We start from the raw sequence: 12,943 nt of genomic DNA, 5'->3' as shown, positions 1-12,943 counted from the left end.
TTTCCAAAGGTATCCTCCAGGTCTTCCTCCCACCTCAATGGAAACTATGTCGAGGGGACTGATTCAAGCTTCCATATACCCTCTAAGGTGATGATACAAGATATCACTACAGAGCTCCAATGCCCACTGTGTAAAGAATGGTACCGGGATCCAGTGATGCTAAACTGTGGCCACAACTTCTGTCAGACCTGCATCCAAAACTTCTGGAAGTCGCGAACTAGAGAAACATTCTGCCCTGAATGTAAAATGGTATGTCAGTACAACAACTGTACTTTCAATCTTGTGCTGGAGAAGCTGGTAGAGAAGATCAAGAAATTGCAGTTGCTAAAGGGCCAACCACGGTGTCCCGAGCATGGAGAGAATCTCAAACTGTTCAGTAAGCAAGAAGGAACATTGATGTGCTTTCAATGCAAGGATGTACGGTTATCTACAGGACAATCGAAGGACTTCCTGCAAATCGCTGATGCTGTCCGTACCATTTCGGTGTGTAAGCCCTGGGTTTGGGGCAATACCTTAGGAAAATTAGGAAACATCTTTTTTTGTTCGTTTGTTTTAATTAAATTTTATTGACAAGGTGTTGTGCAAAAGGGGTACAGTTACATAATAATGTAGTGAGTACACTGCTTGTCATATCTGTTATACCCTCATTTTTCTTTCCCTTCCCTAGTTCAGGTATGTATATATACAATATCTAGTGTACCAAAATCATATACAGTAACCACATAGGGTACGCCAAAGGAAATTCACCTAGAACATTAAACATAACAACAACAATAAAGGAAACATCTTTTGTAGGGCTTCTTCTCTCCTTCAACCCTGCTCCTCTCTACAGTTCTTGTACAGTTCTTTTTCTATAGGTGCTTCTTATAGCAAAGGAATGAGGGAGGAGTTTTGGCTGGTGCCCTCACTTATACAAGGTGTAGAATATGGACATAAAGGAAACTGCTCTTGTTTATAAAAGTTTCCAATTCTGATCAGTCTTATAATGAATGTAACACTAGAATCAATATGATAGTCTACTATAGAGAGTTAGATTTCTGTCACATTTTAAATTCCCCTGCCTACCCAATCCCCAATTAAATCAACAGCCTTTAGTGAGGTTCCTTCTGCTACTGTCACACATTGTTGCACTGTTTTCACATTATTCATCCTTAACTCTTCTTTTCCCCTTTCCCTTCTCCTCATCTCATAAAATTATGTTCTATGCATACATATGTATGTATGTATGAATATGTATATGTGTACATAAATGTACATTAATTGGATCTATCTATTGTGCTGCTGAAGATTGAGCCACTGGGTTACATTCCTATTCATAATTCTTTTCCTTCCTTCCTTATTTTTGTTTTTTTTGTGTGTGTTGATACTAGGGCTTGAACTAAAAGTCTCAAGCTCTTGCTCAGCTTTTTTGTTCATGGCTCATATCTTATCACTTGGGTTACACTTAAAGTCCAACTTTTTTAAAATTGCTGGTTAACTGGAAATAGAGTCTGTCAGATTTTTTCCACTTGGGCTGGTTTCTAACTGTGCTCCTCAGATCTCAGCCTCTTGAGTAGCTAGGATTACAGGGGTGGATCACTGGTGTCCAGCTTCAGAATTTTTGAAATAGACAGGAACTACGACACATGAAAAGGTAAATGATTTTTAACAAAAGGCTAAAGATGTATATGTTCTGAAGAAAGCCCGAGTATGGGGGAAAGATTTTTGGTAAAAGAGGTTACTTTTCTGGCACAATGGAGCTGTTGGAGATGCCCTTTGCAGTCTCTCCTCTCCTAAGTTTGTGTGGGTTAATTCTACTTAATATTCCCAGGAGGAGCTTATCGTCTATCAGGATCAACTGGAGGCAACCCTGAAAGAACTTCAGTCTTTGAATAACATGCAGAAGGATGCTATTGCTGATTCCAAGGTGAGAAGCAGACCAGAGGGGCTATGAGATAGAAGTGGAATTCACCCTCATTTTGACTGCAGCTACATGGGGGCAAAGGTACACACACACACAGCACCTGGACTATAGAATTAGAAAACCAAAATTAATATGTACAGTAAGTTTCCAGCCGGACACCAGTGGTTCATGCCTATAATCCTAGCTACTCAGGAGCCTGAGATCTGAGGATTGTGGTTCAAAGCCCGGGCAGGAAAGTCCATGAGACTCTTATCTCCAATTAATCACCAGAAAACCGGAAATGGTGTGCTGTGGCTCAAGTGGTAGAGTACTAGCCTTGAGCTGAAGAGCTCAGGGACAGTGCCCAGGTCCAGAGTTCAAGCCCTACCACCACTAACAAAAAAAAAAAAAAAGATGCCAACAGTTGATAAGCAGAAAAGACTGGCTTTCCCCTTATTTTATTGATCCCTTTTCTCTTCTTCTTCTTCTTCTTTCTTCTTTCTTCTTCTTCTTCTTCTTCTTCTTCTTCTTCTTCTTCTTCTTCTCTCTCTCTCTCTCTCTCTCTCTCTCTCTCTCTCCCTCCCTCTTTCTAGTATTGGACTTGAACTCAGATCCTCACACTTATTGAGCTTCCTCATGGCTCACACTATCACTTGAGATGCACTTCCAGTACAGCTTTTTGTTATTGTTGCTGTCAGCCATGGGGCTTAAACTCTTAGCTGGGTGCTATCCCTGAGCTCTTTTTGCTCAAGGCTAGTGCTCTAGCATTTGAGACACAGTGTCACTTTCTAGTTTTTGAGTGGTTTATTGAAGATGAGAATCTCATGGACTTTTCTGCCCAGGCCGGCTTGCAAGCCTGATCCTCCACCTCAGACTCCTGAGTAGATTACGGGCACGAGCCACTTCTGCTTCCAGCGCAGCTTTTCGCTGGTTAATTGGAGATGGAGTTTTGCTGTCTTTTCTGCCTAGGCTGACCTCACTCAAACTTCCATCCTCCAGGTCTCAGCTTCCTAAGTAGGCAGGATTAATAGTGTGAGACACTGGCTTGCTGATATTTTTGACAGCCCAGTCACTAGATGATTATTGTGAGACTGAAATCTGTCTGGTCTATCACCTTATCTATGAAATAATATGTAATATCTTTTTTTTGGGGGGGGGGCAGTCCTGGGGCTTAGACTCAGGGCCTGAGCACTGGTCCCTGGCTTCTTTTTGCTCAAGGCTAGCACTCTACCACTTGAGCCACAGCGCCACTTCTGGCTTTTTCCTTATATGTGGTGCTGAGGAATCAAACCCAGGGCTTCATGTATGCAAGGCAGTTACTCTATCACTAGGCCATATTCTCAGCGCATAATATCTATTTTTGTAATAGATATAATAGGTATAGGTAGTAATAATGGATATAATAATTACAGAATTCTGACAAATAAGGAATTTATCTGAAAAACTCACTAAATATTTTTCTTTCTTTCTTTTTTTTTTTTTTTTTTTTGGTCAGTTGTGGGGCTTGAACTCTGGCCCTGAGCAATTCAGCTCAAGGCTAGTGCTCTACCACTTGAGCCACAGCACCACTCTCCATTTTTGATGGTTAATTGGTCTAGCTTTGAATCTCGGTCTTCAGATCTCAGCCTCCTGAGTAGCTAGGATTACAGGCATGAGCCACTAGTGCCCAGATAAATACTTTTCTTTGCTTTGAGTTTATAACCACGCAACTGTTGACCAATGTCTCTCAGGCTGCATACTTCTCCATTTGATCTGGGCCTTATTAGTTGACCCTAAGCTATATAAAACTATTGTTTAGAACATTAATGGCTACAGATCTGTCAAATAAGCCTCTATTAGAAGTTCTGTTTCTCCACTGATTATTCTATGCAGGAGAGATTTCTATGTCATTTGGTATCTGAAAAAAGAAATGTGTAGGCTGGGAAAGAGGTAGACAGAAGTAATAATATCAGAGAATGTTCCTGTTTTCAGAGTTCTAAGATTAGCTATTAGACTCAGCATTCATTCATTCATTCAACAAATATTGAGTGGACTTAGGCATGAAGCTAGATTCTGAGGGTGGGAGACAGCAAGTTAGTGGGTGTTAATCAGGAAAAATGTCAAGAAAGTGGGAGCATGCTAAGCAAGATGATACTATACAGGAAGATAGTGTCCCAGTCACATCAGCCCTTAAGTAGATACAATTAAGCATGGTGAAATTTATCCTGCGACTAGTGAGAAATAAGTAAAGGGATTTGAATAGGGCATGGTTTCATCTGGCTTTGAAAATATCTCTGGTGGCTTTATGGAGAGAGGCAATGGCAAACTGCGGTTAGAAGACTGTGTGATGGTTTCAGAAAATGAAGGCAGTATGTTGGACTACTGAGCCAGTGATTATGCACAGAAACAAACAGCTTGAGTATAAGATTTGGAGATAAAATTAACTGGATGTGGTGACTGATTAGATATGAGGAATGCCTGGTGATATCAAATAGGCAGTAAGATAAAGCAGTCTGTAAACCAGAAGTTGGTCTAGGCTGGAGATAAGACACCAGTATCACATGAGATTGATTTATTTATTTAGAGCAATGGAATGAAGGAATATGACCTGGGAAGACAGTATAGAATTTAAAGGAGAAAGAGCCTAAGACAGGATACTATATAATTCTAATATTTAGAGTATGTTGAGACAAACTAGAGCCAATAAACAAGAATGAGAGGCAGAGGGTATGTGCATAGTTCAAATGGCAAAGGGCTTCCCTAGCAAGAGCAGTGAACTAGGCTCAATTCAACTACTACAAGGAAATAAATAAAAACAAATAATTTTAAATGAGAAGACTGAGAGATACTGATAAGAGAGGGAGAAAGGGAGACGGTTAACAGGACAGCTATAAGACAGAGGGAGTGAAGACTCTCTTTAAAAAGCAATGAACGGGGGCTGGGAATATGGCCTAGTGGCAAGAGTGCTTGCCTCCTACACATGAAGCTCTCAGGTTGATTCCCCAGTGCCACATATATGGAAAACGGCCAGAAGGGGCGCTGTGGCTCAGGTGGCAGAGTGCTAGCCTTGAGCGGGAAGAAGACGGTGCTCTGGCCCTGAGTCCAGGGCCCAGGACTGGCCAAAAAAAAAAAAAAGCAATTAACGATGGACCATAAATCCATGGATGTGGGATATTGATGCTAGAAATTTCTGAATAGATATGGAAGGGTCAATTAACACAAAATTTCAATTAGATCCAATAAAAGCTATAATAGGGGTACTTTGAGAGTAAACCTAGAGTGTAAAAAGTTATTTTGTAGACGGTGCAACTTCTAGGGATGAGAAAAATCCCATATGTAAGGGAGAATGAATGGTGAAAGCTGTATAAGTTATTAGAAAGGGAGAAAATGAGGAACTGAGAAGTCAGTTGTCAAATAGTCCACCTATGAGAAAAGAACCACAGTGTAGTAGAATTTTTTTTTAATGTTTTCAACATTGCTCCTATTTTGTTTGTTTTATATTGTCCTGGCAGTGGAGTGATATCCTCCAGTTCTGGATTCCACATAAGGACAATTCTTCCAGGCTCCTTCTGACCCTAGTCTAATAGCACCATTTGGTATATACTGGTTTGCCAATCTAGAAAAGTATAAAACATTTGATTAACTCCTCAATGTTATCTAGTAGGGCACTGGTTACCACTCCAGTATTGCAACAAGAACACAGATACTACTTAATGATTATTTCATTCTGAACCACTAAACTAGCTGGGGAAAAAGGAGTTAAGTCTACCCAAAGGAAGAGAAAGTAGCCATTTGCATGGTATTTCTCAAGGTGTGTTAGTGCTGGTGGTATGGGTCTCCATCCCATAATGCCAGTCTCAGTAACCATGGTGATGATCATGGAGGTTTCCAGGAAAACAAGATAAATCTGCAGCAACACATTTCCCTGGAGTTTCTAAAGCTCCATCAGTTCCTGCACAGCAAAGAAAAGGATATTCTGAATGACCTCCGGGAAGCGTGGAAAGACATGAGTGAGGAGATGGAGCAGAATCTGAAGCAGCTTCAGGATCAATGTCTCCTCGCCAAGGACATGTTGGCGAGCATTCAGACGAGGAAGGAACAGCAGAACCCCTTCGACTTCCTCAAAGTGAGTCTGGGTTTACATAGATGGGGGGATAGGGTTGAGAAAGACGTAGTGGTGGCTTTTCACCACTAGGGGAATCCAAAGCAAAGCAAAACAAAAACTAGAACTGCTTTAGTGTTTTTGATTGTCTGGAAAGAAAAGAAGACTACTCTTGCTTTATGCTGAGGAAAAACTTTTAACCTCCTAAAAATAAGACAATAAAATCCCAGTAGTAATACTACATATTAATATTTTCATATTTTTTACAAAGTACATTAAAGCTTAATTGAAAAAAAAAAAAAGAATGTGGCCAGGAATCTGGCTTAGTGGTAGAGTGTTTGCCTAGCATGCATGAAGCCCTGGGTTTGATTCCTCAGTACCACAAATATAGAAAAAGCCAGAAGTGGCGCTGTGACTCAAGTGGTAGAGTGCTAGCCTTGAGCAAAAGAAACCCAGGGAGAGTGCCCAGGCCCTGAATTCAAGCCCCAGGACTGGCAAAAAAAAAAAAAAAAAAAAAAAAAAAAAAGCCTGGGTTGCATTTTCAGCTCAAGGTAATCCTAAACTGACCTATCTGAAAAGCTATTTGCCAACTTTGCTATCTGAAGCTCCACCTAAAGTGATATTGGTTATCACCTCAGTCTAATTTAAAAAAAAAGTAGCCTTGGGTCTGGAATATCTACTGTGGTTTTTTTTCTAAGAGAATTTGGAAACATAAAATAGCTTACCCTAAATTATTGTCTTAATGGCTTTTCTTGATTCCAATAAAAAGAAATCCTAAAAAGAAAATCACAACAAGGTAAAGCCAGTTTGTCCTGAGTTAGATTAGAAATGGTATATGGTGGGGCTGGGGATATAGCCTAGTGGCAAGAGTGCCTGCCTCGGATACATGAGGCCCTAGGTTCGATTCCCCAGCACCACATATACAGAAAACGGCCAGAAGCGGCGCTGTGGCTCAAGTGGCAGAGTGCTAGCCTTGAGCGGGAAGAAGCCAGGGACAGTGCTCAGGCCCTGAGTCCAAGGCCCAGGACTGGCCAAAAAAAAAAAAAAAAAAAAAAAAAAAAAGAAATGGTATATGGAGGTTTGTGAAAAGGTTATTAAATTCTGTGGTAGTCGGAATCATCACAGACGTTTCTAGAGTTCATAAACTGGCATCTAACTTCTATATTTCTCCTTTCTTCTTTTAGGACATCAAAAGTCTTTTAGATAGGTAAGGGCTTTCTTACTGCATTCTTTATACCCTTCCTTCAGCCTGGAGGGTATCTAAGAATAAATTATTATGTTCCCCGCAGCTTGGAGCAAGGAATGATGGCACTGGCACCCAGGCAGCTTGTCTCAAGAAGGCTGAACCCAGGCCAGTTCAAAGGTCCCATTCAGTACATGACATGGAGGGAAATGCAGTCCACTCTCTCTCCAGGTACCAGGGTGTAGGGACTATTGGCTCCTGCTCTACTCTTCATTTGTAGGACCTCTTCTTGACCCTAAATAGTTCTTTTCTTTTCTGGTCTGAGAACAGGTACCTGACGCTTGCACCACTGACTAGTGTACTACCAACTGAGCCGTGCCTCCAATCCTCCCCCATCCCCCAAACCACACAATTACTTTTTTTTTTTTTTTGGTCAGTCATGGGGCTTGAACTCTGGGTCTGGACACTGTCCCCTGAGCTCTTCAGCTCAAGGCTAGCACTATACCCCTTGAACCACAGCACCACTTCTGGTTTTCTGGTGGTTAATTGGAGGTAAGAGCCTCATGGACTTTCCTGCCTGGGCTGGCTTTGAACTGTGATCTCAGCCTCCTAAGTAGCTAGGATGATTACAGGTGAGTCACTAGTGCCCAGTGAGCTCCGCTTCTTAATAATTTTTTCACAACTGAAAAAAAAACCAAAGCACATACATTGTTAACTAACACTCACAGTTTCTTTAGATTACCTTAGTTTTCATTTCATTTTTTTTTTTTTTTTTGCCAGTCCTGGGGCTTGAACTCAGCCTAAGCACTATCCCTGGCTTCTTTTTGCTCAAGGCTAGCACTCTACCACTTGAGCTACAGAACTACTTCTGGCTTTTTCTATATGTGGTACTGAGGAATCAAACCCAGGGCTTCATGTATGTGAGGCAAGCACTCTACCACTAGGCCATATTCCAAACCCAGATTACCTTATTTTTTATCTGTAGCACTCTAAATATCAGGATCCCATCTAAGATACATCGCTCTTTACTGTCATGTCAGGTTTCTCTTGGCAGTGATTAGAATTCTTGGTTTCTGAAGATTTTGACAGTTTTGAGGAGTACTATTCATATATTTTATAGGATACTGTACTATTGCACTTGTTTGCTGTTCATCTCATGATAAGATTTAAGTTAAAAAGACTACAGAGTTGGGGGGGAGGGGGAATGAGGGAGGAGGTAACAAACAATACAAGATATGTATCCAATGCCTAACATATGAAACTAACTTCTGAGTACATCACTTTGACAATAAGTAAGAAAAAAGATTAAAAAAAGAAAAGTCATATAATAAACTTCAACACATTTTACTCAAAGAAGACAATCTGAAAATGCTAAATATTGTATTGTTCAATTATCTGACATTTTGGAAATAAAAAAAATGATTGGTACAGTAAAAAAAAAAAAAAAAGACTACAGAGTTGAGCTGGGAAGGTGGCTTAGTGGCAGAGTGCTTGCCTAGCATGCATTAAGCCCTGGGTTTGATTCCTCAGTTCCACATTCACAGAAAAGGCCAGAAGTGGTGCTATAGTTCAGGTGGTAGAGCACTAGCCTTGAGCAAAAGAAGCTCAGGGACAGTGCCCAAGTCCTGAGTTCAATCCCCAGGCCAGCAAAAACACAAACAAACAAAAAACTATAGGGTTAAAGTATTGTTTTCATCACTTCATGGCAAGTGTGTACACTATTAACATGATTTATGGCTGTTGATGTTGGCTGTAATTACTTGGCTGATAGCATTTGCTAGACTTCTCCATTGTAAAGCTATCATCTCTTTTCCTTCCTTACTATGGAAGGCAACTACTAAATACAGCTCAGTTTCAAGGAGTAGATAGTATATTTTACCCTCAAGTATCTGCATAAATTACTTGGAATTCTGTTGCATGGGAAATTTGTCCCTTCTGACTACTTTGGATAGCAAATATGATACTCTTTTGTCTTAGTCATTCTTGAGATATGCTCTTGCTTTATGCACCAGTTGGCCTGGCCTGTGATCCTCCTATCTGTGCTTTCCCAAGATACTGGGATGATTGGTGTTGTGCCACTCATCCAGTCATTGACTGAGACGGAGTTTTCCTATTAACTATTATTTTTGCCTGAGACTAGCCTCAAACCTGGATTCCTTGGTCATCTCCCAAGTAGGTAAGATTATGGGCTTCAGACCCTATGCCCTACCCAAATTTTTAATAATGTGGCTTCAGGGTAGAGTGCTTGCCTAGCATGCATGAAGCCCTGAGTTCCATTCCTCAATACCACATAAACAGAAAAAGCCAGAAGTAGGTATCATGGTTCAAGTGGTAGAGTGCTATCCTTGAGCACAGAAAGGCTCAGGGACAGAGCCCAGGCCCCAAGTTCAAGCCTCAGGACCACCACCACCACCACCAACAACAACAAAATAAAAAAAATTCCTTGTAGTGACAGTGATATGGCTCAATTGCTACAGCCTCACACCTAGCAAGTGTGAGGCCTAGAGCTCAGATCTCCACGGTATACAAAAACATTTTTTTGAGCTGGGTGTCAGTGGCTCACACCTGTAATCCTAGCTACTCTGAGAGGTGTACCTCAAAGTCAGCCAAGCAGAAAAGTTCACGAGACTCTTATCTCCAGTTAACCATCAAAAGCTGGAAGTAGAGCTGTGGCTCAAGGAGTAGAGTGTCAGCCTTGAACAAAAAAATTTAGGGGGGCTGGGAATATGGCCTAGTGGCAAGAGTGCTTGCCTTGTATACATGAAGCCCTAGGCTGGATTCCTCAGCACCACATATATAGAAAAATGGCCAGAAGTGGTGCTGTGGCTCTAGTGGCAGTGTGTTAGCCTTGAGCAAGAAAGGAAGCCAGGGACAGTGCTCAGGCCGAGTTCAAGGCCCAGGAATGGCAAAAAAACACAAAACCAAAAAACTTAGGGATGGTGCCTAAGTTCAAGCCCCAGGACTGGCAAAACTTAAGTGTGTGTGTGTGTGTGTGTGTGTGTGTGTTTTAGTGTCTTACTATGCTGCTCAGGCTGTCCTCTAGCTCATGATACTTCTGTCAGCCTCCCAAGTAACTTGGATTACAGATATTCTGCCACTGCACCTGAAAATTTTTAAAAATTTTAATTGACACTTGATATTTGTACATATTTATGTATACAAGGCGAGCACTTTACCACTAGGCCATAATCCCAGCCCGATATTTGTACATATTTATAGGGCACACTTTAACTCAATGTACATGTACAAGTCATCATGATTAAATTAGGGTAATCATCATTTCCCCTTCTGGCCTTTTCTGCTTATGTGGTACTGAGGATTCGAACCCAGGGCTTCATGCATGCTAAGCCACTCTACTGCTAAGCCACATTCCCAGCCCACAAATACAGTCTTTTACTATGAGCATTTACAGTTACCTTCTTTTCACTATTTGCAGCTCTCTCTCTTTTTTTTTCTTACTAGGTCTCTCTTCACTAACTCTGGACCCTAAAACAGCTCACCCAAATCTGGTGCTCTCCAAAAACTACACCAGTGTGTGGCACGGTGACATTAAGCAGACAATGGCTGATGATCCCCAGAGGTTTGACTCCAGTGTGGCTGTGCTGGGTTCCCAAGGCTTCACCTCTGGACAGTGGTACTGGGAAGTAGAAGTAGCAAAGAAGACCAAGTGGACAGTAGGCGTTGCCAGAGAATCCATCGTCCGGAAGGGCAGCTGTCCTCTAACTCCAGAGCAAGGATTCTGGCTCTTGAGATTAAGGAACCACACGGATCTAAAGGCACTGGATTTCCCTGCTTGCGCTCTGAAGCTCACTAACAAGCTCAACAAGGTGGGCATCTATCTGAATTATGAGGAAGGGCTGGTGTCCTTCTATAATGCTAAGACTATGGCACACATTTATACCTTCAGTAGCATTTTCATGGAGAAACTGTATCCTTACTTCTGCCCCTGCCTTAATGATGGTGGAGAGAATAAAGAACCATTGCATATTGTACAGCCACAGTAATTAGTCATACTGTATAAATTCAGAGGCTATTAAATAAGTATTGAACTATCTGCCAGTCTCTCACTGAATTCTATTCCCAATTTTTGGGGAACTCTGAAATGGTGAAATGAACATCACAAACTTAAGCAAACTTAAGCAGGAGGATCCTGAATTGGAGGCCAGCCTGGGCTATATGACAAAAAGGGGGGTGGGGGGGGGGAAGCACAATGGCTCTAGTCTATAATCCTAGCCACTTGGGAGATAGAAATCTGGGAAACAGAAGTTCACGCCTTGCCATAAAAGCTCATGACATTCAACCTCCTGATAGAATTACAGGGATTATCAGCACACCCGACTGTAATTTCTTTCCTGTTAAAAACTTATTCAGGCTGGGTACCCAGTGGCTCAAGCATGTAATCCTAGCTACTCAGGAGGCTGAGGTCTGAGGACTTGTGATTTGAAGCCAGCCTGGGCAGGAAAGTCCATGAGACTCTTGTTTTTTTGGGGGCAGTCCTGGGCCTTGAACTCAGGGCCTGAGCACTGTCCCTGGCTTCTCTTTGCTCAAGGCTAGCACTCTCCACTTGAGCCACAGCACCACTTCTGGCCGTTTTCTATATATGTGGTGCTGGGGAATTGAACCCAGGGCTTCATGTATAGGAGGCAAGCACTCTAGCCACTAGGCCATATCTCCAGCCCTTTGAGACTCTTATTGCCAACAAATCACTCAAAAACTGGAAGTGGGACTGTGGCTCAAAGTGGTAGAGCACTAGCCTCGATCAAGAGTTTAGGGACAGTGCTGGGGCCCTGAGTTCAAGACCTATGACTGACCCTCCCCCTCAAAAAAGTAAAGCAGATACCAATCAGCTTGACCCAATAAGCCATGTATAGAACGTGTACCTCAATACCACAGAATCACCAGCAGTTTCAGAACATTTTTTTTTTTTGCCAGTCCTGGGGCTTGAACTCAGGGCCTGAGCACTGTTCCTAGCTTCTTTTTCCTCAAGGCTAGCACTTTGCCACTTGAGCCACATTGCCACTTCTGGCCATTTTCTATATTTGTGGTGCTGGGGAATCGAACCCAGGACTTCATGTATATGAGGCAAGCACCTGTGCCACTAGGCCATATTCCCAGCCCAGAACATTCATTTTAAATGCAGGACAGTCTAGTGCCAGTAATCCACATCTATAATCAATCCTAGGAGGCTGGGTTCAAAGCCAGCCCAGGTAGGAGAAAGTCCATGAATTCTTATCTCCAATTATCCACCAGAAAACCAGAAGTGGAGCTGTGGCTCAAAGGGGTAGAGTACTAGCCTTGAGCAAAAGAGTTCAGGGACAGCACCCAGGCCCCAAGTTCAAGCCCCACAACCAACCAAGACAAAAACAACAACAAGCTAATACAAAAACCAAACAAACAACACAAGGCACTGACCATTTACTTCCATTATAAAGAAAACAAATTTCAAAGGGTTGCTGTCATAGAAACCATATGTTAAAAAAATTATCTAAGTCAAGGGGCTGGGACTATGGCCTAGAGGTAGAGTGCTTGCCTTTCACACATGAAGCCCTGGGTTCGATTCCTCAGCACCACATATATAGAGATGGCGCTGTGGCTCAAGTGGCAGAGTACTAGCCTTGAGCAAAAAGAAGCCATGGACAGTGCTCAGGCCCTGAGTTCAAGCCCCAGGACTGGCAAAAAAAATACACATACACACACAAACACACACACCAAGAACCAATAGCAAGAAGACAAAAGAGCATATGTATCTAGGATTTTAAAAAAATGTTTTAAATAACTCAAGTCTGGCTGGGAATGT

General features: G+C 42.0%; 1 protein-coding gene across 1 annotated transcript; it reads left to right on the top strand.

Moving 5' to 3' along the window:
- The first annotated feature begins 371 nt into the window (after window positions 1-371).
- Trim69 (tripartite motif containing 69) lies at window positions 372-11,293 on the top strand. Its single transcript, XM_048332858.1, has 5 exons — window positions 372-483; window positions 1,811-1,906; window positions 7,148-7,170; window positions 7,253-7,377; window positions 10,609-11,293. The coding sequence occupies exons 1-5, from the start codon at window positions 397-399 to the stop codon at window positions 11,148-11,150; spliced, it is 873 nt and encodes a 290-aa protein (XP_048188815.1). The 5' UTR covers window positions 372-396; the 3' UTR covers window positions 11,151-11,293.
- The last annotated feature ends 1,650 nt before the right edge of the window (window positions 11,294-12,943 follow it).

Source organism: Perognathus longimembris, chromosome 23, assembly GCF_023159225.1.
Source record: "Perognathus longimembris pacificus isolate PPM17 chromosome 23, ASM2315922v1, whole genome shotgun sequence".
NCBI lineage: Eukaryota > Metazoa > Chordata > Mammalia > Rodentia > Heteromyidae > Perognathus > Perognathus longimembris.
The sequence above is the reverse complement of the archived record's forward strand: the minus strand, read 5'-3'. Positions and strand labels throughout refer to the sequence as shown.